This window comes from Adiantum capillus-veneris, chromosome 4 (assembly GCF_014529385.1).
Source record: "Adiantum capillus-veneris isolate H3 chromosome 4, ASM1452938v2, whole genome shotgun sequence".
Lineage (NCBI taxonomy): Eukaryota > Viridiplantae > Streptophyta > Polypodiopsida > Polypodiales > Pteridaceae > Adiantum > Adiantum capillus-veneris.
This window is the reverse complement of record NC_140934.1, coordinates 2,406,445-2,427,551: the sequence shown is the minus strand read 5'-3', so window position 1 is coordinate 2,427,551 and position 21,107 is coordinate 2,406,445. Positions and strand designations below refer to the sequence as shown.

The 21,107-nt window shown below is 45.3% G+C and overlaps 1 protein-coding gene across 3 annotated transcripts in view; it reads left to right on the top strand.

The window, feature by feature from the left end:
• Nucleotides 1-339: 339 nt before the first annotated feature.
• LOC147458620 (cysteine protease ATG4B-like) overlaps nucleotides 340-21,107 on the top strand; it is a 51,035-nt gene continuing 30,267 nt past the window's right edge. Inside the window, exons 1-5 of one of the 3 annotated variants that reach the window (XM_086510085.1) lie at nucleotides 340-904; nucleotides 998-1,083; nucleotides 1,169-1,213; nucleotides 1,444-1,832; nucleotides 1,923-2,061. In XM_086510085.1, coding sequence (XP_086366211.1) covers nucleotides 559-904; nucleotides 998-1,083; nucleotides 1,169-1,213; nucleotides 1,444-1,832; nucleotides 1,923-2,061 — 1,005 coding nt within the window. In that variant the 5' untranslated portion in view covers nucleotides 340-558. The remainder of the gene's footprint in view (nucleotides 905-997; nucleotides 1,084-1,168; nucleotides 1,214-1,443; nucleotides 1,833-1,922; nucleotides 2,062-21,107) is intronic. The other 2 variants (XM_086510084.1, XM_086510086.1) reach the window with 2 other exon arrangements.

Here is a 21,107-nt window from a genome sequence, read left to right as displayed (position 1 = left end):
ATGCAATGAGCTACTCTGTGCTCAAAATTGAGCTCCAAGGAAGAAGATCGAAGCTCCCCAAGTTAGGCGTTCCCTTACTTGCCCCTTTACCCTACTCCCCATAACTTTAACTGGTCCGTAACTTCAACAAGACTTCTCACCTTGTTTAAAATCGTGCTTGCCTGTTGTCCAAAGGAGCTAGCTTGGTCCGTGACTTGGCTCTTGGGCTCGAGTGCGGCCAAACGACCCTGGTAACGCTCACGGACGTTTGTATGACCTGGCATAGGATATGGGATATGTGTGATTTGGTACAAAAAATCGTGCCTGCATATTTCGATGATGGAATTTCTGCATTTATTAATTGTTAGGAAGAACATTTTCTACGACTGCTACACGTTCCAAGTCCCAACCAGCAACGCCTTTTGACATTAGATCGTAGTGCAAGTGTGTGGTACCAGAAGATCGTTGCAAAGACCCATCGATACTTCAGAGCAGAGATCTTGACCTCTTGATAATGGGTTTACAATAGCAGACGATGTGTTGCCCATCGCAAACGTTGACAATGGACCTCCATTGAAGATGAGCGAAAGCGCGGGGAGTTCCATTTCAGTTTGGTCTGCGATCACTAATCGTGCATGGGCACTTCTCCAAAGCCATATGGCATGTAGTAGTGATTGCGGGTTGAGAGGGAATATTCGTGTCCGGTGGAATGCAGCCCTGAGGAGGGCATCGCCTATGGATCCAGTGCGCCGCCTGCAAGAACGAGTGTTTGGCTGTCGCTGGGCCCCTTCAACCTCCTCATCCATACACTCTATTTGGCTCCTTGGTGTCTATTACCCTCTATCTAATGCAGAAGAGCATGCTGAAATCTACAAGCAATTTGAAGCAGATTTTCACTCTTGCATTTGGATTTCTTATAGAAAAGGTGTGGAACAAAATTGGCATTTTCTTAGTTTTTGCCACAATAATGATATTACGCAACCTATTTATTCTTGCAGTTTTTCTAATAAATTTCCAGGTTTTCAAGCAATTACGGGCACTAAACTGACTACTGATGCTGGCTGGGGGTGCATGATCCGAAGTGGGCAAATGCTGCTTGCTCAGGTGATTAATGCTTAACTTTGAATTTGCTTAAGTTCTCCTTCACATTCTGGGTTCCAATGGACAATGTTGCAATCTCTTTTTGTAGGCCCTCATTTGCCACTATCTAGGCAGGAGCTGGCAAAGATCTGATGTAGGTGTCGCAACTTATGTCACTCACGTGATTTTCTATTAATGAGTGGATGATTTGCAAAATAACAATCTGGGTTTGCACGTATCATTCTTCTAAGGGTACTCTAGCAAAATTTTGGGAGTACTTGGGGAAGAAGTAGATGGGGGAAGCTTGAAAAGGGAGTAATGTATGGTGTTTTTAATTCTTGCAGGGATAAGCTTATAAGAGTTGGTCCCATTTTGGTGATGCAGTCCACTTTACGGGTTTACTTGGAGATTTTGCAATGCTTTGGAGATATTCCCTCTTGCCCCTACTCAATACACAACATTGTTAGAAATGGAGGTCCTTACGGATTGGTAGCAGGTTCTTGGCTGGGCCCCTACGCTATGTGCCGATCTTTAGAGGCCCTTGTTGGCTTGGCTGGAAAATATAGTCTTGTGAGGAGCAATGATAAAACTACCTCTCCTATGGCAATTCATGTTGTATCTGGCAATGTGGAAGGTGAAAGAGGTGGAGCTCCATGCATCTGCATTGATGTTGTCTCAGAAATTTGCAGTGGGTGGGGAGGGGTTGCTGGAGAAGCATGTGCTTTGCTGCTACTTATTCCGCTTGTTCTTGGTTTGAATAAAGTTAACCCAAGGTACTAGCATGCTTGTTTTGTCATTGAATTGTGTGGAATATTATGTTAAAGACTTCGATTCAATGTGGTCTTGTCTTTTTGTTACTACAGATATTTCCCATTACTATCTGAGACTTTCACATTTCCACAAAGTCTTGGAATACTTGGTGGAAAACCAGGAGCATCCACGTATCTGGTTGGTGTGCAAGGAGATCAAGTCATCTATTTGGATCCTCATCAAGTACAACAGGTTACATTTGGAGTTCGGCTTGTTAACACTATGACGATATGAATATTAAAAAAAAAAAAGATAGGCTGAGGCAATCGACAAGCTACTTGTTCCCTTATAAGGGGTTTTGAAGGACGAGAGAGAGAGAGAGAGAGAGAGAGAGAGAGAGAGAGAGAGAGAGAGAGAGAGAGAGAGAGAGAGGAAATGAAATGAAATGTTATATTAATGTCTTCAAAAGGCCAAAGTGACCTATGAGACCAGAAAGTTACAATGCGGTGTATCTGATACAGAGTCAGATTAACAAAATAAATTAAACTAGGATAACAAAATATAAATAGTGCGGAATCCTAAACTAAGCTGATAGGTGTGAAAGTGAAAGGCGTGAAATGTGTGAACTAAGCAGTACAATGTGTAGACAATATGGGAGGGAAGTAGAGATCCATCTTCATAGAGATCCATCTTCATCTGCACTCTGGACGACGAAAAAGTATGGCTCAAATCCTTTGCTGTAGCCTCCTTCAAAACTGTGTAGCTCCTCTTCTCCATCGGGGTCGGAGAGAGAGAGAGAGAGAGAGAGAGAGAGAGAGAGAGAGAGAGAGAGAGAGAGAGAGAGAGAGAGAGAGAGAGAGAGAGAGAGAAATGTTTATTAACGTCTACAAAAGGCTGAAAAGACCTATGAGACCAATACATTACATCCTCATCAGGTGTGTCAAAGTGTCCAATACAAAAACAATGTATTGAAGTAAAGACAACCAATAAAATAAGGATGCGGGGGGAGGGAGGGGGGGGGGGGGGGGGGGGGGGGGGGGGGGTGGGTGGGCTGGTATAAGGGCAGCCTGCTGAGCTCGAGGCGGCCGGTATAGGGGGTGTCCTATTGGGCCTGGTCCTGTCCTTTGTCATCACATGAACTCTCTCATGGGTCTCTGTAGCATGATATCAATCTCATGCTCTGTGAAGAACCTCGTTGGAGTCGCTCTGTATCTCCCAATGATAGCTTGGATATGTCGGTGGCAGACTAATCGGCGACGTAATCTGCGGGGAGGCCGTGGGCTGGGGGATCTGCTGATCTTTGTGGCTCTCTCTAGTAGAGTCCCACGTGATGCAGGGCGGGCTACCTGAGGAGGGCTGCTTTGGAAGTAGTTTGCTTCTGGCCTTTGGATGGGCTCCCGCCTGGAGTACCTCATCCTATATATTAAGTCCTCTCTGTGTCGCCGTAATTCTAGCAGGAAAAGTGTCACAAACAGGTGACGTGGCGTGCCCACAATACACACATTCCTTGCTGGTGGCAGAGCCCGAAAACTGCAGGGAAAATGCTGATGTGGCGTGCCGTACGGGCCCTCCATGAATTGCGGCGCCAAAGAGCTGGCAGCAGCGTACGGAAAAGCAGATGCGTGGGCTTGGAAAAAGCTACGCAAGTCTTGCTTTATTTTTTGAGAGAGAGAGAGAGAGAGAGAGAGAGAGAGAGAGAGAGAGCCTTGATGCTTATTTTTACAAGGTTTTTGATTTTTTTGCTTTTGGGGCTCTACCTTTATAAGTGCAGTTGGCCTCTCACTTCTCAGAGCATCTGGACGCAAAGTCTGAGAGTGAGACCCAACCGCTCTATTGTACTTTGGCAACAGATTAATACAAAAAGAAATACCGAAAGGGGCGCCAGTTTTTGGGGCCAATATCTCTAGGCACGGAACTCCGCCGGGCCGTGTCGAATCAATTGTGAACTGTTTTGAAGTGAATTCTTGTCGTGTCGCGGTAGAATCTTGACTTGGAGTGCATTTAACCGGATGATGGACAGGATTTTTCGAGAGCACAGGCTATTTGTTGGCACTTTCTTTGATGATATCATTGTTTTCTCCACGAATGAGGCAGAACACAGAGATCATCTGCTTCAGAGATGCACTTTTTGGGACACTTTGTCTCAGCAGTAGGAGTGCAAGTGGATTCGGCCAAGATAGAGACTATACGTGATTGGCCCGATTGGAAGAATGTCCATGAAGTTGGAAGCTTCTTGGGACTGTGTTCGTACTACAAGCGGTTCATACAAAAGTTTGTAGAGGTTGCTTCCCCTTTGCATATCTTGACACAGAAAGGAGTCCCTTTCTCGTGGGGATTCACAGAGGTGACTGCCTTTCAGACATTGAAAGAGAAATTGACTACGGGACCAGTTTTGACTTTGTGATGCTTGTGGTCATAGTCTGGGTGCGGTCTTGATGCAAGAAGGTGACAGGTCATGTCATTGCTTACAAGAGCCGATTGTTCTCTAGGCCGGAGATGACAACACAGATATATGAGAAAGAGCTTTTGGCGGTTATCCATGCTCTTACTCAGTGGCGACATTACCTACTCGGAGCGGATTTTATTGTCTTTACAGACCATCAGAGTTTGCGCTACTTCTTGTCACAGAAGCAGCTTTCGGAAAAGCAGATGCGGTGGGTGAACATCTTGTCACAGTTTCACTTCCAGATTGTCCATGTTCAGGGATAGAAGAATGTGGTGGCAGATGCTTTGTCTCGGAAGCCGTTGGTTCTGGCTCTTTCCGCGATACATCATAGGATATGGTCGATCAGTATGCCACAGATACAGATTTTGCAGATATTTTCACACGGATACGGGATGGGGAGACAGTAGCTGGATACTCCCTTCGGGAAGGCTACTTGATGAAAAAGACTATGTTGTGCGTTACACAGCCGTTGAGGGAAAAGGTTATGACTGAATGCCACTGTCCACCTTTTACGGGTCACCGCGGCATTGCTACCACCATGAAAGGGGTAGAGAGATACTTCTTTTTGCCGAGACTCAAAAAGGATGTGGAAGAATTTGTGCGCAGTTGCTTAGTATGCCAGAAGGTCAAGTCTGACAGGCATAAGGCACAGGGATTGTTACAGCCTTTACCCATACCCACCCGCCCCTGGGAAAGTATTGCGATGGATTTCATTTTTTATCCCTCGAGAATACAGAATGATCACGATGATTTTCCGATTACATGGCACGTCTGAGACGATTGTCTCCGACAGAGACCCCGGATTTATGAGTTTGTTTTGGAAGGCAATTTGGGAGAACATTGGCACGCGGTTGCAGTTCTCGTCATCGTTCCACTTGTAGACTGATGGGCAATGTGAGATTGCCAATTCAGTGATTTTAGATTTATTGAAGTCTTGTATCTCAGATCAGAAGACTCAATGGGAAAAGAACTTACCTTTGGTGGAATTTGCCTACAATAACACGATACACTCTTTGACGGGGAAGACGCCATGTGAGATTGTTGAAAGTGTTGCGAAGGTTCCATCCTTCCTTAGCACGAAAGATTAGATATTTGAAGCGGATGAATATTCGCGAGATTTGGATACGGCTTTTGCCAAGGTTCACGAGACTTTGTAGGAGTCTCAAGAACGACAGAAAAAGACAGCGGATCGCCATCGTCGCGATTTGAAATTGAAGGAGGATGATTGGGTGCTCATACGTTTTGAGAAGGCACGCCTAAGAAAGAAAAAGAGAAAGGAGAGGCTTTTTTTTTCCAAAGCTTAGTATGCGATACTACGGACCTTTCCAGATCACTGACAAGATAAATGATGTCTCCTTCCGATTGAAACTACCAGATACTTGGAGGATTCACAATACATTGCATGTGAGTCTCTTGAAACCTGTTAAGGGTGATGTGCCTGAGGATGGGGAGCCTGATGAGCAACCCGAAGTGGAAGAAAACAAGGAGATCCTTATTCCTGAACAGATTTTGGCACATAACGATACGAAGAAAGGTAAAGTCCGAAGGCGGTTCTTGGTTAAGTTCAAGAACTTTCCTGCATTTGATGCAAAGTGGATGGAGGAGGAGGACCTAGCAGATGCTCCTCGGATTGTGAAACTTTACCTCGATGTTTTGGTTTAGCATAGTCTACTCCAAACGGAACCCAAAATTCAGCTTGGCCGAAGATCTGGTGTAGTGGGATGCACAAGAGGGGAGTCACTCCGCTCCTTTGTCAACAGATGCCTCGATTTTGATACTAAAGTCACTGATGTCTCTTTGAGCTTCAGGGATACTGATAGCTGACAGTATTCTGCTGGATGACTTTATGAAATGGAATTCCTGATTATGATATTGATTTTTTCTTGACTTCTCTTAAGTGCAGGAATTGATAGATGAAATGACTGCAACATTTTGGTCTGATTGATCTCGAATATACATGGTCTCAATAGGGGTTAGTCAATCGGACATCGATGAGGTCCCGATTGGACCTAGATGTGATTGCTAGCTACATTGCCGATAAATCATGGTCTAAGATCCGAATGAATGTTGAATGTCATGTGATGTCTAGTGATGTCCTGTGATGTGACTGTCGATTTGGTAAATGTGTTAGATGTGTGTCCCTAGTACGTAGGTACTAATAGTCAGTGTCTGCTAAGACGGTTTATGGCTTTTGTCGGTTTTGCTGGCGTAATCACGGTCGATTACAATGCTTTCAAGAGGGGGGTATGTCACAAAGTGATGACGTGGCTATCGACAACAGAAACCCTAATTTTTGCCAGAAACCCTAAAATTCTTGCAAACCTAATTTCTACCAGAAACCCTAATTTTTGGAAATCGCGGTTTTTTTTTGGGGGATATTTTTGAGCGACGCAAATCTCAGCTTTTGGCCAGAAAGGCATAATTGCTTTTTGTTGCTCTCATTGAGAGAGAGAGAATTTGCTTTTGCTTTCAGAAGCTCTCTGTGAGAGAGGGAAAATAGCTTTTGCTTTCAGGCTTTTGCTTTCAAGCTTTGGGGACTCTGCTCTTGGGCATCCCTTGTAACTTTAAATAAGTGGTTTGGGAATTCACTTCTCAGAGCATCTGGACGCAGAGTCCGAGAGTGAAACCCTAACCGCTCTCTTGTACTTTGATGATTGATTAATACAAAAAGAAATACCGAAAGGGGCGCCAGACTCCAGTCTTTGGGGCCAATATCTCTAGGCACGGAACTCCGCCGGGCCAGTGCAGATCTATTGTGATTTGTGAATTGTTTGAAGTGGTTATTTTGTGCTGTCGTGATTGATTCTTGACTTGGAGTGTCCAAGTCTGTTACAAGTACTTCACCGTACTGCTCTCCAGTGTTGTTGGTTTCGAAGAAAGACGGATCTGGGAGAATGTGCATCGATTATAGAGCTCTCAACAAAATCACCATTAAGAACAGATTTCCGATTCCTAGGATTGATGATATACTCGACCGACTACAGGGATCCTCGTGTTTTAGCAGGATCGATTTGAAGAGTGGATATCATCAGATCCAAATCACGTCGGGAGATGTCTTCAAGACAACTTTTCGGACGAGGTTATTTTTGGTGATGCCTTTTGGCCTAACCAATGCTCTTGCGACATTTAACCGGATGATGGACATGATTTTTTTTTGAGAGTACAGATTATTTGTTGGCACTTTCTTTGACGATATCATTGTTTTCTCCAAGGATGAGGCAAAACATAGAGAACATCTGCTACAGGTCTTTCAGGCATTACGAGATCACAAGTTGGTGATTAATGTGAAGAAAAGTGAATTTTTCCTACCAGAGATACACTTTTTGGGACACATTGTCTCAATAGCAAGAGTGCAGATGGACCCGGCCAAGATAGAGACCATCCGTGATTGGCCCGATTTGAAGAATGTCCATGAAGTTAGAAGCTTCTTGGGCTTGTGTTCGTTCTACAGGCGGTTCATTAGAAAGTTTGCAGAGGTTGCGTACCCCTTTGCATTTGTTGACACAAAAAGGAGTCCCTTTCTCGTGGGGACCCACAGAGGTGACTGCCTTTTAGAAATTGAAACAGAATTTGGCTAGAGGACCAGTTTTGACTTTGCCGGATTTGCAAAAGTCGCTTGAAGTATATTGTGATACTTGTGGTCGTAGTCTGGATGCGGTCTTAGTGCATGAAGGCCATGACTTGCCTATGAGAGCCGATTATTTTCAAGGCCGGAATTGACAGAACAGATGAGAGAGAGAGAGAGAGAGAGAGAGAGAGAGAGAGAGAGAGAGAGAGAGAGAGAGAGAGAGAGAGAGAGAGAGAGAGAGAGAGAGAGAGAGAGAGAGTTTTTGGTGGTTATCCATGCTCTTACTCAGTGGCGACATTACCTACTCGGAGCCGATTTTACGGTTTTCACAGATGATTGGAGTTTACGCTACTTCTTGTCACAGAAGCAGCTATCGGAAAAAGAGATGCAGTGGACAAACATCTGGTCACACTTTTACTTCCGGATTGTCCATGTGCAAGGACATAAGAAATTGGTGGCGGATGCTTTGTCCCGGAAGCAGTTGGTTCTGGCTATTTCCGTGATACATCATAGAAGCTTCGAGGATATGGTTGTTTAGTACGCCACAGATACAGATTTTGCAGATGTATTCAATTGAATACAGAATGGGGAGGTAGTAGCGGAGTACTCCATTCGGGATGGCTACTTGATGAAGAAAACGATGTTGTGCGTTACACAACCGTTGAGAGGAAAGGTTCTAACCGAATGCTACTGTCCACTTTTTACGGGTCACCGCGATATTGTTACCACCTTGAACGGTGTGGAGAGATACTTTCGTTTGGTCGAGACTCAAGAAGGGCATGGACGATTTTGTATGCAGTTGCTTGGTATGCCAAAAGGTCAGGTTTTGACAGGCATAAAGCACAGGGATTGTTACAGCCTTTACCCTTACCCACCCGCCCCTGGAAAAGTATTGCAATGGATTTCATTTTTGATCTCCCAAAAACACAGCGTGGGCACGATTGTTTATGGTCCGGATCTTTAGATTACATGGCATGTCTGAGACGATTGTCTCTGACAGAGACCCCAGGTTCTCGAGTTTGTTTTGGAAGGCTATTTGGGAGAACATTGGCACACGATTGCAGTTCTCGTCATCGTTCCACCCGTAGACTGACGGGCAAGCAGAGATTGCTAATTCAGTGGTATTGGATTTGTTGAAGTCTTCTTCTTTAGACTTCATGGGAAAAGGGTTTTTACCTTTTGTGGAATATGCCTACAGAAACACGATTAACTCTTTGATGGGGAAGGTGCCATTTGAGATTATTGAATTTGCTACGAAGGTTTCACCCTTCCTTAGCACGCAAGATAAGATTTTTCTTTGAAACCGACCAATTCACGAGGGACTTGGACTTGGTCCGGAAGGCTTTGCAAAAATCTTAGAAAAAAGGAAGCAGATCGACATCGTCGTGATTTGAAATTGAAGGAGAACGATTGGGTGCTCTTACATTTTGAGAAGACACGCCTGAGAAAGAAAAAAGGGAAAGGAGCGGCTTTCTTGAAAGCTTAGCATGAGATGCTGTGGACCTTTCCAGATTTCCGAAAAGATAAATGATGTCTCCTTTAGATTGAAGCTGCCCAATACTTGGAGAATTCACAATGTTTTTCTTGTGAGCCTCTTGAAGCCTTTTGAAGGTGATGTGCCCGATGATGGGGAGCCAGATGAGCATCCCGAATTGGAGGAAAAAGAGCAGATACTTGTTCCAGAACAGAGATTGGCACATAAAGAAAGAAAGATAAAAGGTAAAGCGATAAGACGGTTCTTGGTTCAATTCAAGACCTTCTCGGCATTCGATGCGAAGGGAATGGAGGACCTGGTAGATACTCCTTAGATTGTGAATCTTTACCTCGAAGCGTTTGGTTTAGCATAGTCTATTCCAATTGGAACCCCGAACTCAGCTTGGCCGGAAATCTGGTGGAGCACGTATGCACAAGAGGGGAGTTACTCCGCTCCTTTGTCAACAGATGCCTCGATTTTTGATACTAAAGTCACTAATGTCTCTTTGAGTTTCAGGGATACTGTGAGCCGACAGTATTCTGTTGTATGACTTTATGAACTGGTGTAAGGTGCAGCGGAATGAATGTTTGCGCTTTGCTCAAGATGAGTGCTCCATAATGTGCTCAAGGTTCCTTTTTGTTCTTATGGAAGGGAGAGCCTTCCGTTCTTAATGAGAAAGTGCTATGATCACAAACAAAGTGAATGGACACTGTGCGTGCAAGTGTATGAGACCGAGAGATAGAGAGAGAAGAGAAATACGACACCAGAGACGTTGTAAAACCCTCCTCCGAGGGCGACGAGAGTGGTCTACTTATGATTGCCCAAACTGGTACAATGCTGATGCATGTGATTGATGCAAGTTTAGGCTATGTTGACGACTACGACGGGGATGATGAGGCCGACACTAGGGTTGGAATCTGCAATCTTTCTACTGCTGTCCAAAAATGCTATGGGCTGAAATCTGCTACAATCCAAAAACGCTGATTTGGGGGACTGTTTCTGTGGGTCTTTGACGCTGAAAATCTGCAGGTTTAAGGCTGAAATCTGAGGGTGTTAAAGGCTGAAAACTGATGGTCTTTCCGGGCTGAATCTGCTACTCTTTTCGGGGCTGATCTTGCAGGTGCTTCATTGCTGAAAACGCGGCACTGCTGTGGCTGAAACGCTGCAAATCTGCTAACGTTGGGACATGCAAAAACGCTAGGTTGATGTGTTGGCAAAAACGCTAGCTGATGGGATCTTCTTCTGCGGTGGTTGCTGATGCAAAAACGCTAGGCAAGGGGATATTGTGGCTTGTGTGTGATGAAAAACGCCAAGGGGAGATGGTCCTTGCTTGGAGGAAATCCACCAAGTTCTTGCTTGAGAAGTTGCCTGTTGAGCTTGGCTCCTGTTGCCTCTTCTGCCATTTAGTGCTAACTTGGGTTTGCTTATATATTAACTTACCCAATTTGCCCTACTCAGTTTCCAACAAAAGTCACTTAATAAACAAGTGAAAAATGTCAAAAATAAGGAAAATAGGCTAAAGTCACTGGAAAATTCCCCTGACTGATTCTGATGGATTCTGATGGGAATGCTTATGATCATGCTGTGTGCAACCAGAGGATATGCATCTACGCTAAGTGACTGGGCATGCACGGTCTACGAATAGACTCACAAAAGTGCCATATCACTTCTAATCTAGACTGACTGGACTCACTGAACCCTTGTTATGTTGTAGCTTGTCCACGGACACATAGGGTTGGATGTGTCTTGTGACTTTATGAACTGGAATTCCCGAACATGATACTGACTTGTTCTTGACTTGTTTAAGTGCAGGAACTGATATACGAAATGACTACAACATTTTGGTCTGAATGATCTCGATAGACATGGTTGCAATAGGGATTAGTCAATCGGGTATCTATGAGGTCCTGAGTGGATCTAGATGCGATTGCTAATTGCGTTGCCGATAAATCATGGTCTGAGATCGGAATGAATGTTGAATGTGATTTGTCATGTGATGTCAAGTGATGTCATGTGATGTGATTGTCGATTGGTACATGTGCTAGGTTTGCGTCCTAGTGCGTCGGTACTAACAGTCAGTGTCTGCTAGGACAGTTTATGGCCTCTGTCTGTTTTGCAGGCGTAATCGAGGGCGATTACAATGCTTTTAAGAGGGGGGTATGTCACAAACAGGTGACGTGGCGTGCCCACAATACACACACAACACACATTCCCTGGCTGGCGGCAGAGCTCGAAAACCGCGAGGAAAATGCTGACGTGCGTGCCGTACGGACCCTCTGCGAATTGCGGCGCCAAAAAGCACTGGCAACAGCGTACGGAAAAGTAGATGCGTGGGTTGAGAAAAAGCTATGCAAGTTTTTTTTAATTTTAAGAGAGAGAGAGAGAGAGAGAGAGAGAGAGAGAGAGAGAGAGAGAGAGAGAGAGAGAGAGAGAGAGAGAGAGAGAGAGAGAGAGAGAGAGAGCCTTGATGCTTTATTTTTACAAGGCTTTTGATTTTTCAGCTTTTGGGGCTTTGCTTTTCACATCCCTTGTAAAACCTTTATAAGTGCAGTTGGCCTCTCACTTCTCAGAGCATCTGGACGCAGAGTCTGAGAGTGAGACCCAACCGCTCTATTGTACTTTGGCAACATATTAATACAAAAAGAAATACCGAAAGGGGCGCCAGTCTTTGGGGCCAATATCTCTAAGCACGGAACTCTGCCGGGCCGTGTCGAATCAATTGTGAACTGTGAACTGACAAGGGTCCGGAACCATCTCTGAAGAGAGACCGAAAACGTTCCCTAATATCAAAATACATTGGACATTGGCAGATATAGTGTTCCTCCGTCTCTGCCTCAATGTCACATAGCTCGCATATCCGCTCCTCTACGGGTGTTGAAGTATATCTCCCTATCTCTATGTGTAGCTGATGAGAGGAAGTGCGAAGCTGACTTGTCACACATCGGAGCCCATGCGAGAGGTGTGAGTCCATGTATCTCGGCGGCACAAAGAAACCATCCTCGGAAGTGTGAAGAACGTGCTCTCTATAAAAAAGCCATTTTCTTTCCCAACTCCTGAGGGGGCTCAGCCAAGTCCTTTGTGTATCGAGTTGTGTAAGATCCTATTTGACTATCGTGCTAATCTCCGGGCAAGTCAATGCGAGCGATGGTGCGTCCACGGAGTACAGAAAAAAGGTGGCAATCTGTTCATCGCGAAACCATGTAACTGAAACCATGCTGACATCTGTGTATACCAACATCTGGAGTCGCCCCCCAAAGCTAGTTGGCAGGATGATTCAAGGGCCAATCTAGCGTAGAGAGAGAGAGAGAGAGAGAGAGAGAGAGAGAGAGAGAGAGAGAGAGAGAGAGAGAGAGAGAGAGAGAGAGAGAGAGAGAGAGAGAGAGAGAGAGAGAGAGAGAGAGAGAGAGAGAGAGAGAGAGAGAGAGACGGCTCCCCACTTTAAGCAACTTCCGTACTTTTAACTATGGTGGTCGCTTAAGGTTTACAAAACTCCTCTCCTCTTTTGTCACATTCCCGCTTCCAGAGGTGCTGCCTATCATCCATCAACATGAAGCCCGTCAGGACCGTTGTCTCTGCTTGGAGAAGTTTGCTTGCACGACCTTGCCTCCCACAACAATCATTCTTCTCTTCCAACCATCCTCCTCTTGGTGCTGCAGACTCCTTGGCAGTTATTCGGGCGTTTCTCCCTCTGTTGGTCCAGCTGGTTCGTTGGTGCCGTATTTGTTTTGGGTTTGTTTTCTTTTTGCTCCTTTTCTCTCCGCCGGGCCAGTGCAAATCTATTGTGATCTGTGAATTGTTTGAAGTGGTTATTTGGTGCTGTCGTGGTTGATTCTTGACTTGGAGTGTCCAAGTCTGTTACAACTGCTCACTGTCATCTTCACCGCTGGTGGCTTTTGGTAGATTTGGTTCTTGATTTACAGTTATTGAATGGGCTTTTGGTCGAAGTGTCTATCTTTCAGAGGCTACTGCCATCTGTTCTCCATGCCAGACACTTTTTATTCTCTTTAGGAGACGTTTTTTTACCTTGGCCATCAATCTTTTCCTTTTGGCCATGTGCATGGTTGTATCTCGTTTCACAGTTTTTCATTTGATGCCTACGAGCCTGCCATGTAAACACTGATGTAATTGCTCTTAGAATAGACACCATTTGGGCGTTCTAGGAGATTTTCAAGTAATAGAAACATCCTCTTTTTCTTGCACGCACACACACACACACACACACACACACACACACACACACACAGAGAGAGAGAGAGAGAGAGAGAGAGAGAGAGAGAGAGAGAGAGAGAGAGAGCACCACGTGCCAATAGAAAAGAACAGACTGAACTGAATTTTAGCACTTCAATAACAACTGAACTGAAAGAGAGAGACGACACGCGACACGGAGTGGCGGAATTCCACCCCAGAGAGTATTGGCCCCAAACCTTGGCGCCCCTTTCGGTATTTCTTTATATCGCATCAACACAGTTACTCCAGACTCTGCACCTTCTCCAGGAAGCATGCCCGAGAATGAGCCCTAACCTTATATTTAAAGGCCCTTGGCCTAAAAAGCAATTACAGTGAAAAGCCTTCAAACTCAAAAGCATCTGGTCCAAAAGCAAAGCCAAAAAGCTGCCAGCGCAATTTATGGAAATCCGTACAGCATGTCACGTCATCAGCCAACGCAAAACACGGAAATCTGTACAGCTTGCCACGTCATCAACTAGCGTAAATTTCAGAACTTCCGTACAACTGCCACGCCATCAGCTTTGTGTGAGTGTATATGTGAGTCTTGCTTTATTTTAATCCCTTTGTCACTGGGGCCCCATCGGACGGGGTCCCTATAAGTTGGTAGGGCTTCTTCTTCTGCTACTTGTTCTTCTTAGGGTTTAGGCCCCTCGGCCCACATGTGCAAGTTGGCTTTATTCTTCAGGCTTTGACACGTCAGCAGTTTGTGACATTTCCCCTTCTTGAAAGAGAGTAATCGTCCGCGATTACAGCATATCTGCAAAACAACTCAAGTTAGTTCAAAAATTTCCGAGGGTCATTCCGAGGGACAATCAGTTTGCTCTTTTTGTTAAGGAGTTAGCTTCTCCTTTCGGCTCTTTTGATCAAGGAGTTAGCTTCTCCTTTCGTCCAAATCGGAACTCTTGATATTCTAGCGTAGTAAAATTAGCCATCACACCCAGACCGTACTGATCTTCCACGGGTGTCTTGATGCACTAAAATTACATACCAACAACATTTCTCACTACACCCGGGAAACCAGTATTAAAACCAGAGTCAAACAGTTCAAATCGGCACCAAGACAGGTTCAAAACAGATACCATCCATTTCAAACAGATTTCAAACAAGCTCACCAAACAAAATCAAACAAAACTCAAACTTAAAAAGCAATCTCGATATCGATCGAGTTCGAAAAGTCGAGAGACTTTCCATCTTGAAACCTGCACCAAAAATTAGGGTTAGGTTCATTCCATAAGGTTGTAGCCGAGCCCAGCATGGTCCATCAGCTCTTGGACAAACAATATTTCTTTGGCGGCGATGGTAGTCCCAAGATAGCAATCGCACTGGATCTCCAAGGTCATCTGCTCGTGAAGAGACATCTACTGAGAGATGTCGAGAAATTTCAAGTTATAATCTGCTAGGGTTTCCATGGCAAGCATTTCAGGATACCCCACTCTGCTAGAAGTTGCACTCCGAAGGAAGATGTCAGAAACCATATAAGTTCAGGCAAAAATTTTCTTGAAAACTTACCAAGTCCTTGGAAGTGTGCTGCTTGGTAGCTATAGTCATCAACATCTGCATGACACAGCCTATGAGAAAAACAGCAGCTCAAAACAAATCTTGGATCCTTCTCTTGCAAGTGATCTTAATGGCTTATGCTCTGTAAGACATGAGCGGTGAAGACGAGAGCGCGCCCGATGCGCGATGAAGTAAGGGTGGGAGTGCCTAGTATGTCCGGGGTCGGAGCACGAAGCTAGAATTTCCAATGAACTTCAGAAATGCGATCTTGCTCTGTTTGCTCTTTGGTGGGACCGGTTTGCTCTCAGAAAACCGGTTGGCATGATGAAGTAAGGGTGGGAGTGCCTAGTATGTCCTGGGTCGGAGCACGAAGCTAGAATTTCCAATGAACTTCGGAAATGCGATCTTGCTCTGTTTGCTCTTTGGTGGGACCGGTTTGCTCTCAGAAAAGCAAACGCCTGAAGCTCTGATACCACTGTCACAAGACGGGCACCACGTGCCACTAGAAAAGAACAAGCTGAAGAGACTTTTAGCACTTCAATAACATCCAAACTGAAAGAGAGAGAGACGACACGAGACACGGAGTGGCAGAATTCCACTCCAGAGAGTATTGGTCCCAAACCTTGGCGCCCCTTTCGGTATTTCTTTATATTGCATCAACACAGTTACTCCAGACTCTGCACCTTCTCCAAGAAGCATGCCAGAGAATGAGCCCTAACCTCATATTTAAAGACCCTTGGCCTAAAAAGTAATTACAATGAAAAGCCTTCAAGCTCAAAAGCATCTTGTCCAAAAGCAAAGCCAAAAAGTTGCTAGCGCAATTTACGGAAATTCGTAAAGCCTGCCACGTCATCAGCCAGCGCAAAACGCGGAAATCCGTATAGCTTGCCACGTCATCAGCCAACGTAAATTTCGGAACTTCCGTACAGCTGCCACGTCATCGGCTTTGCGTGAGTGTGTGTGAGTCCTGCTTTATTTTAATCCCTTTATGTCACTGGGGCCCCATCGGACGGGGTCCCCATATGTTGGTAGGACTTCTTCTTCTTCTTCTGCTACTTGTTCTTCTTAGGGTTTATGTCACAAGGACGTGGCAACTGCTAACCTTAGTTGTTGGTTTCTTTCCAATGATTTTTGTTTACTGTTTGCGACCCTCTTTTTGAAGTTGCAAATGGTCGGACATTGTATGGCCAATGTGAACGGCAGTTTCACCCGCAGACAGGAAGTGGTCGGCACTGGAATTCGTATAGTAAGAGGATGTCTAGGCTCAGAGCAAGATCATATAGGTCCCCTCGTGGCACTTAGCAAGTTGGTGGATACTAGGAAGTGAACTCAATAAAGCATAAAGTCAAGGTGGGATCACCAACAAAAAGTATCCGATAGTTGGGCCACATTGCACTTTTGGATGCGGTCCCAATGAGGATAGATGGTCAGAAGATCACAGGGAGCCCAACGGAAGCATCTCCTAAAAATTAGGGAACTGCTATTTTGGGCCGTGAAATGTGTTCGCGTCATTACCTCAGGTATGACAAGGGGAACATTTTAGTACTCTGCTGCAAAGTCAATTGATGCACCAGTTGAGAGATTTTTAGCAGGAAACCCAGTGTGGGGAAATTGCATGCATGAGTGCCAAGTGGCACTTTTTGGTCAATTTACCAAGTTTGGGAGAACAGAACTCGTAACTGACTTTTTGGAGTAGTTTTGGAGGTTGTTAACTCTGATTTTCAGCCATTTCTCTCCATTTTTGAGCTTCCCATGACTTTGCCTAGGTCCAAGGAGCTCATTTTCAACATTGGAAGGCATCAGATGCGTGTTTACAGGGCTGTTTTGCTGCGTTTTCAGCGATACGCAGGTTTTGGCAGCCATGGAAATCTTCCCCTTTTTGCATCTATTTGTTCATAGATGCATTACAGGTCAAGGGCAGCAGAGGGGGCGCTCAATTTATGCTGGGAGGATGCTTCATTGAGAACCTATCACAGGTTAAGAGCTATGGAGTGCATGCTTTCCTCTCTATGTACAGTGTGGTGCTAGGAGTGATGACTTGCACACTACACACTGCTCTCTCTCTCCCCTACGTGCAGTTATGTGATGCCCCACAAGAGGGCTCTTCGTTTGACTGATGTACAACTATGTGGGTTCATGCTTTTGTGCTGAGGCAAGAGCCTCCTTGAGCAGGAACAGGGGTAGCTAACTGCTACTCCAAAGCAGGCACCGGTGAGGGTCATAACCTCACCGTACAGGTGCGTTTTCAGTGCTGTGTATGCGCTGTAAATTGACTGTTTTTCAGCCATACGGACGCCAGAACCATTGGGAATAGTGCCCCACTGGCAGAGGACAGTCAGGGCACTGTTTGGGGCTGAAAACAGGGCAAAAACCAGTAAATACAGCGTGCTGAATTTACTGTTTTTGGGCAGGAATCAGAGGGTTTATGCCAGTGGAAGTGAGTTCTAGTAGGGGAATTGGTTTCGCGCAGGTTTCGGGGTTGTTATGCTGCCGAAATTTGGCCAAATCAAGTGGTATCTAGTTGGATATAGACAAAGGATTCCCAAGACTCTACTTTGTAAATTTACCCTTTTAAAGTACAAAGAAATACCGAAAGGAGCGCCAATCTTGGGGCCTACAGGTTGTCGGTGTCTGCTCGGGGCATTCTAGCTTCCGAGCTGTGTGTGTTCTTAAGTATTAATTCCCGTTGCAGGTTCTCTTTGCAAAGTGCTATGTGTGTGTGTCTAAAGTAAAGAATTTCGGGTGAAAGCCAACGCCTACCGCCCCACCACGGGCCGGTTTCATGGTTCCATTGCCGGGATATCAATCACTTTTTCCTCAAAGAGTGAGCCTCGGTTGTTTTGGGTAAAGACACAGAGTACAGGAACGCGGAATTACACTATGGCCCCGACAAAGTGAAGGGTATTATGGAAGAGGGTTTCTCTTCATAGGACAGACATGAAATTCCGCATGTTCGCCCTGCCAAAAAGTGGTCAAATTAGGGTTGATTTTCGGCTGCGTTTTTAGGGTTTGCAAGTATGAACGAAGATAGGATAGGGAACGGTCTCACGGTGGTAGATTGGCCACTAGATCTCCTGCGGGGGTGATGTGGGTCTGCCAGGTGACACGCTGCTTGCCGATTCTCCGAGGTGATTGCTTGGATTCTATGACGCATTGGTAAATCATCTTGAAATTTGAGCTTACTTGGTCGTGGGTGGTACGTCAGTGTTGTGGAATTATGCTTGTTTGCAGAGGCAAGAGCCTCTTACACAGGTAAAATGTTAAGGGACAAGTTGCAAGATGCCATGTGGTGAAGTTCAAGAACTATCCACCTATGGATGCAAAGTGGATGGAAGAGCATGAAGTGTTAAGAGTCACCAAATGTATTGCAGCTTTACCTTGAGGCCTTTGGGTTACAACCTACTTATGCCCCAACCCAACGTGTGCAAAGGAGGGGTAATGATAGAGGTAGCACATGAAATGTACTTATGGATTCAATGCAACAACAGTGTACAGTTTGACAAAAGTATGAAGGTCTCATTAAGTCATTTGTACATATGTTTTGACAGTCTTTCTTGCGGATACATGCGATGATAAAAGAGTGCTAACAACACAAGATCATCAGTGGCATGTATTTATGGTATGCAATCGAGGACGATTGCGATTTCAAGAGGGGGGTATGTCACGAGGACGTGGCAACTGCTAACCTTAGTTGTTGGTTTCTTTCCAATGATTTTTGTTTACTTTTTGAGACCCTTTTTTTGAAGTTGCAAATGGTCGGACATTGTATGGCCAATGTGAACGGTAGGTTCACCCGCAGACAGGAAGTGGTCGGCATTGGAATTGGTATAGTAAGAGGATGTCTAGGCTCAGAGCAAGATCATATAGGTCCCCTCGTGGCACTTAGCAAGTTGGTGGATACTAGGAAGTGAACTCAATAAAGGCATAAAGTCAAGGTGGGATCACCAACAAAAAGTATGCGATAGTTGGGCCACATTGCACTTTTGGATGCGGTCCCAATGAGGATAGATGGTCAGAAGATCACAGGGAGCCCAACGGAAGCATCTCCTAAAAATTAGGGAACTGCTATTTTGGGCCGTGAAATGTGTTCGCGTCATTACTTCCGGTATGACAAGGGGAACATTTTAGTACTCTGCTGCAAAGTCAATTGATGCACCAGTTGAGAGATTTTTAGCAGGAAACCCAGTGTGGGGAAATTGCATGCATGAGTGCCAAGTGGCACTTTTTGGTCAATTTACCAAGTTTGGGAGAACAGAACTCGTAACTGACTTTTTGGAGTAGTTTTGGAGGTTGTTAACTCTGATTTTCAGCCATTTCTCTCCATTTTTGAGCTTCCCATGACTTTGCCTAGGTCCAAGGAGCTCATTTTCAACATTGGAAGGCATCAGATGCGTGTTTACAGGGCTGTTTTGCTGCGTTTTCAGCGATACGCAGGTTTTGGCAGCCATGGAAATCTTCCCCTTTTTGCATCTATTTGTTCATAGATGCATTACAGGTCAAGGGCAGCAGAGGGGGCGCTCGATTTATGCTGGGAGGATGCTTCATTGAGAACCTATCACAGGTTAAGAGCTATGGAGTGCATGCTTTCCTCTCTATGTACAGTGTGGTGCTAGGAGTGATGACCTGCACACTACACACTGTTCTCTCTCTCCCCTACGTGCAGTTATGTGATGCCCCACAAGAGGGCTCTTCATTTGACTGATGTACAGCTATGTGGGTTCATGCTTTTGTGCTGAGGCAAGAGCCTCCTTGAGCAGGAACAGGGGTAGCTAACTGCTACTCCAAAGCAGACACCGGTGAGGGTCATAACCTCACCGTACAGGTGCGTTTTCAGCGCTGTGTATGCGCTGTAAATTGACTGTTTTTCAGCCATACGGATGCCAGAACCATTGGGAATAGTGCCCCATTGGCATAGGACAGTCAGGGCACTGTTTGTGGCTGAAAACAGGGCAAAAACCAGTAAATACAGCGTGCTGAATTTACTGTTTTTGGGCAGGAATCAGAGGGTTTATGCCAGTGGAAGTGAGTTCTAGTAGGGGAATTGGTTTCGCGCAGGTTTTGGGGTTGTTATGCTGCCGAAATTTGGCCAAATCAAGTGGTACCTAGTTGGATATAGACAAAGGATTCCCAAGACTCTACTTTGTAAATTTACCCTCTCAAAGTATAAAGAAATACCGAAAGGAGCGCCAATCTTGGGGCCTACAGGTTGTCGGCGTCTGCTCGGGGCATTCTAGCTTCCGAGCCGTGTGTGTTCTTAAGTGTTAATTCCCGTTGCAGGTTCTCTTTGCAAAGTGCTATGTGTGTGTGTCTAAAGTAAAGAATTTCGGGTGAAAGCCAACGCCTACCGCCCCACCACGGGCGGTTTTATCTTAGGCCCCTCGGCCCACATCTGCAAGTTGGCTTTATTCTTCAGGCTTTGACACGTCAGTAGAGAGAGAGAGAGAGAGAGAGAGAGAGAGAGATGACAGAGATGATGTATTTACGTCCTCCGAGGGCTAGAATGACCCATGGGACCCAAAATCTCATATATGAGACTCCTCCCTTCCATGTGAAGGAGGGGGCGTGTCATGATTGTGTGGTGATCTTGTTTGTAAGTGTGGTGTGATGTTCTAGCACCTTGGCAAGATAGATGCCTAGTGCTATTGGAGAGGGATGTGTTCTTGAGAGAAGCTCCTCAAATGTAGTACATCCTTGAATAAGTTGAGGAAAGTCGACCCGAATGTGCGCATATGCTGGACATTTAAGGGTTACATGTGCCTCATTTTCCAATGAATTCATTTTGCATTGAGTGCATCTCCTCATGTTTGCATCAATATTCAGCCATCCTCCCGTTTCATTTTTTGAGCATGTGTGATCTTGTCCGCCTCAAGGTGATGGCCCGTCTCGCACGGTAGGAAATGGGTGTCCTGATATGTATTTGGGTTTCTCCGGTTTTGAATTCTTCGCAGTATCGTGTGTTTATGTGCTTGCAATAGTATTCAAACTTGGACCTGTGCATTGCATTCTTTCATTTGCTATGAAGGGTCTCAAGTAATTGTAGTTCAAAATTCAGCTCGTGCTCATGCTCGGTACCTTCCTCTACATGC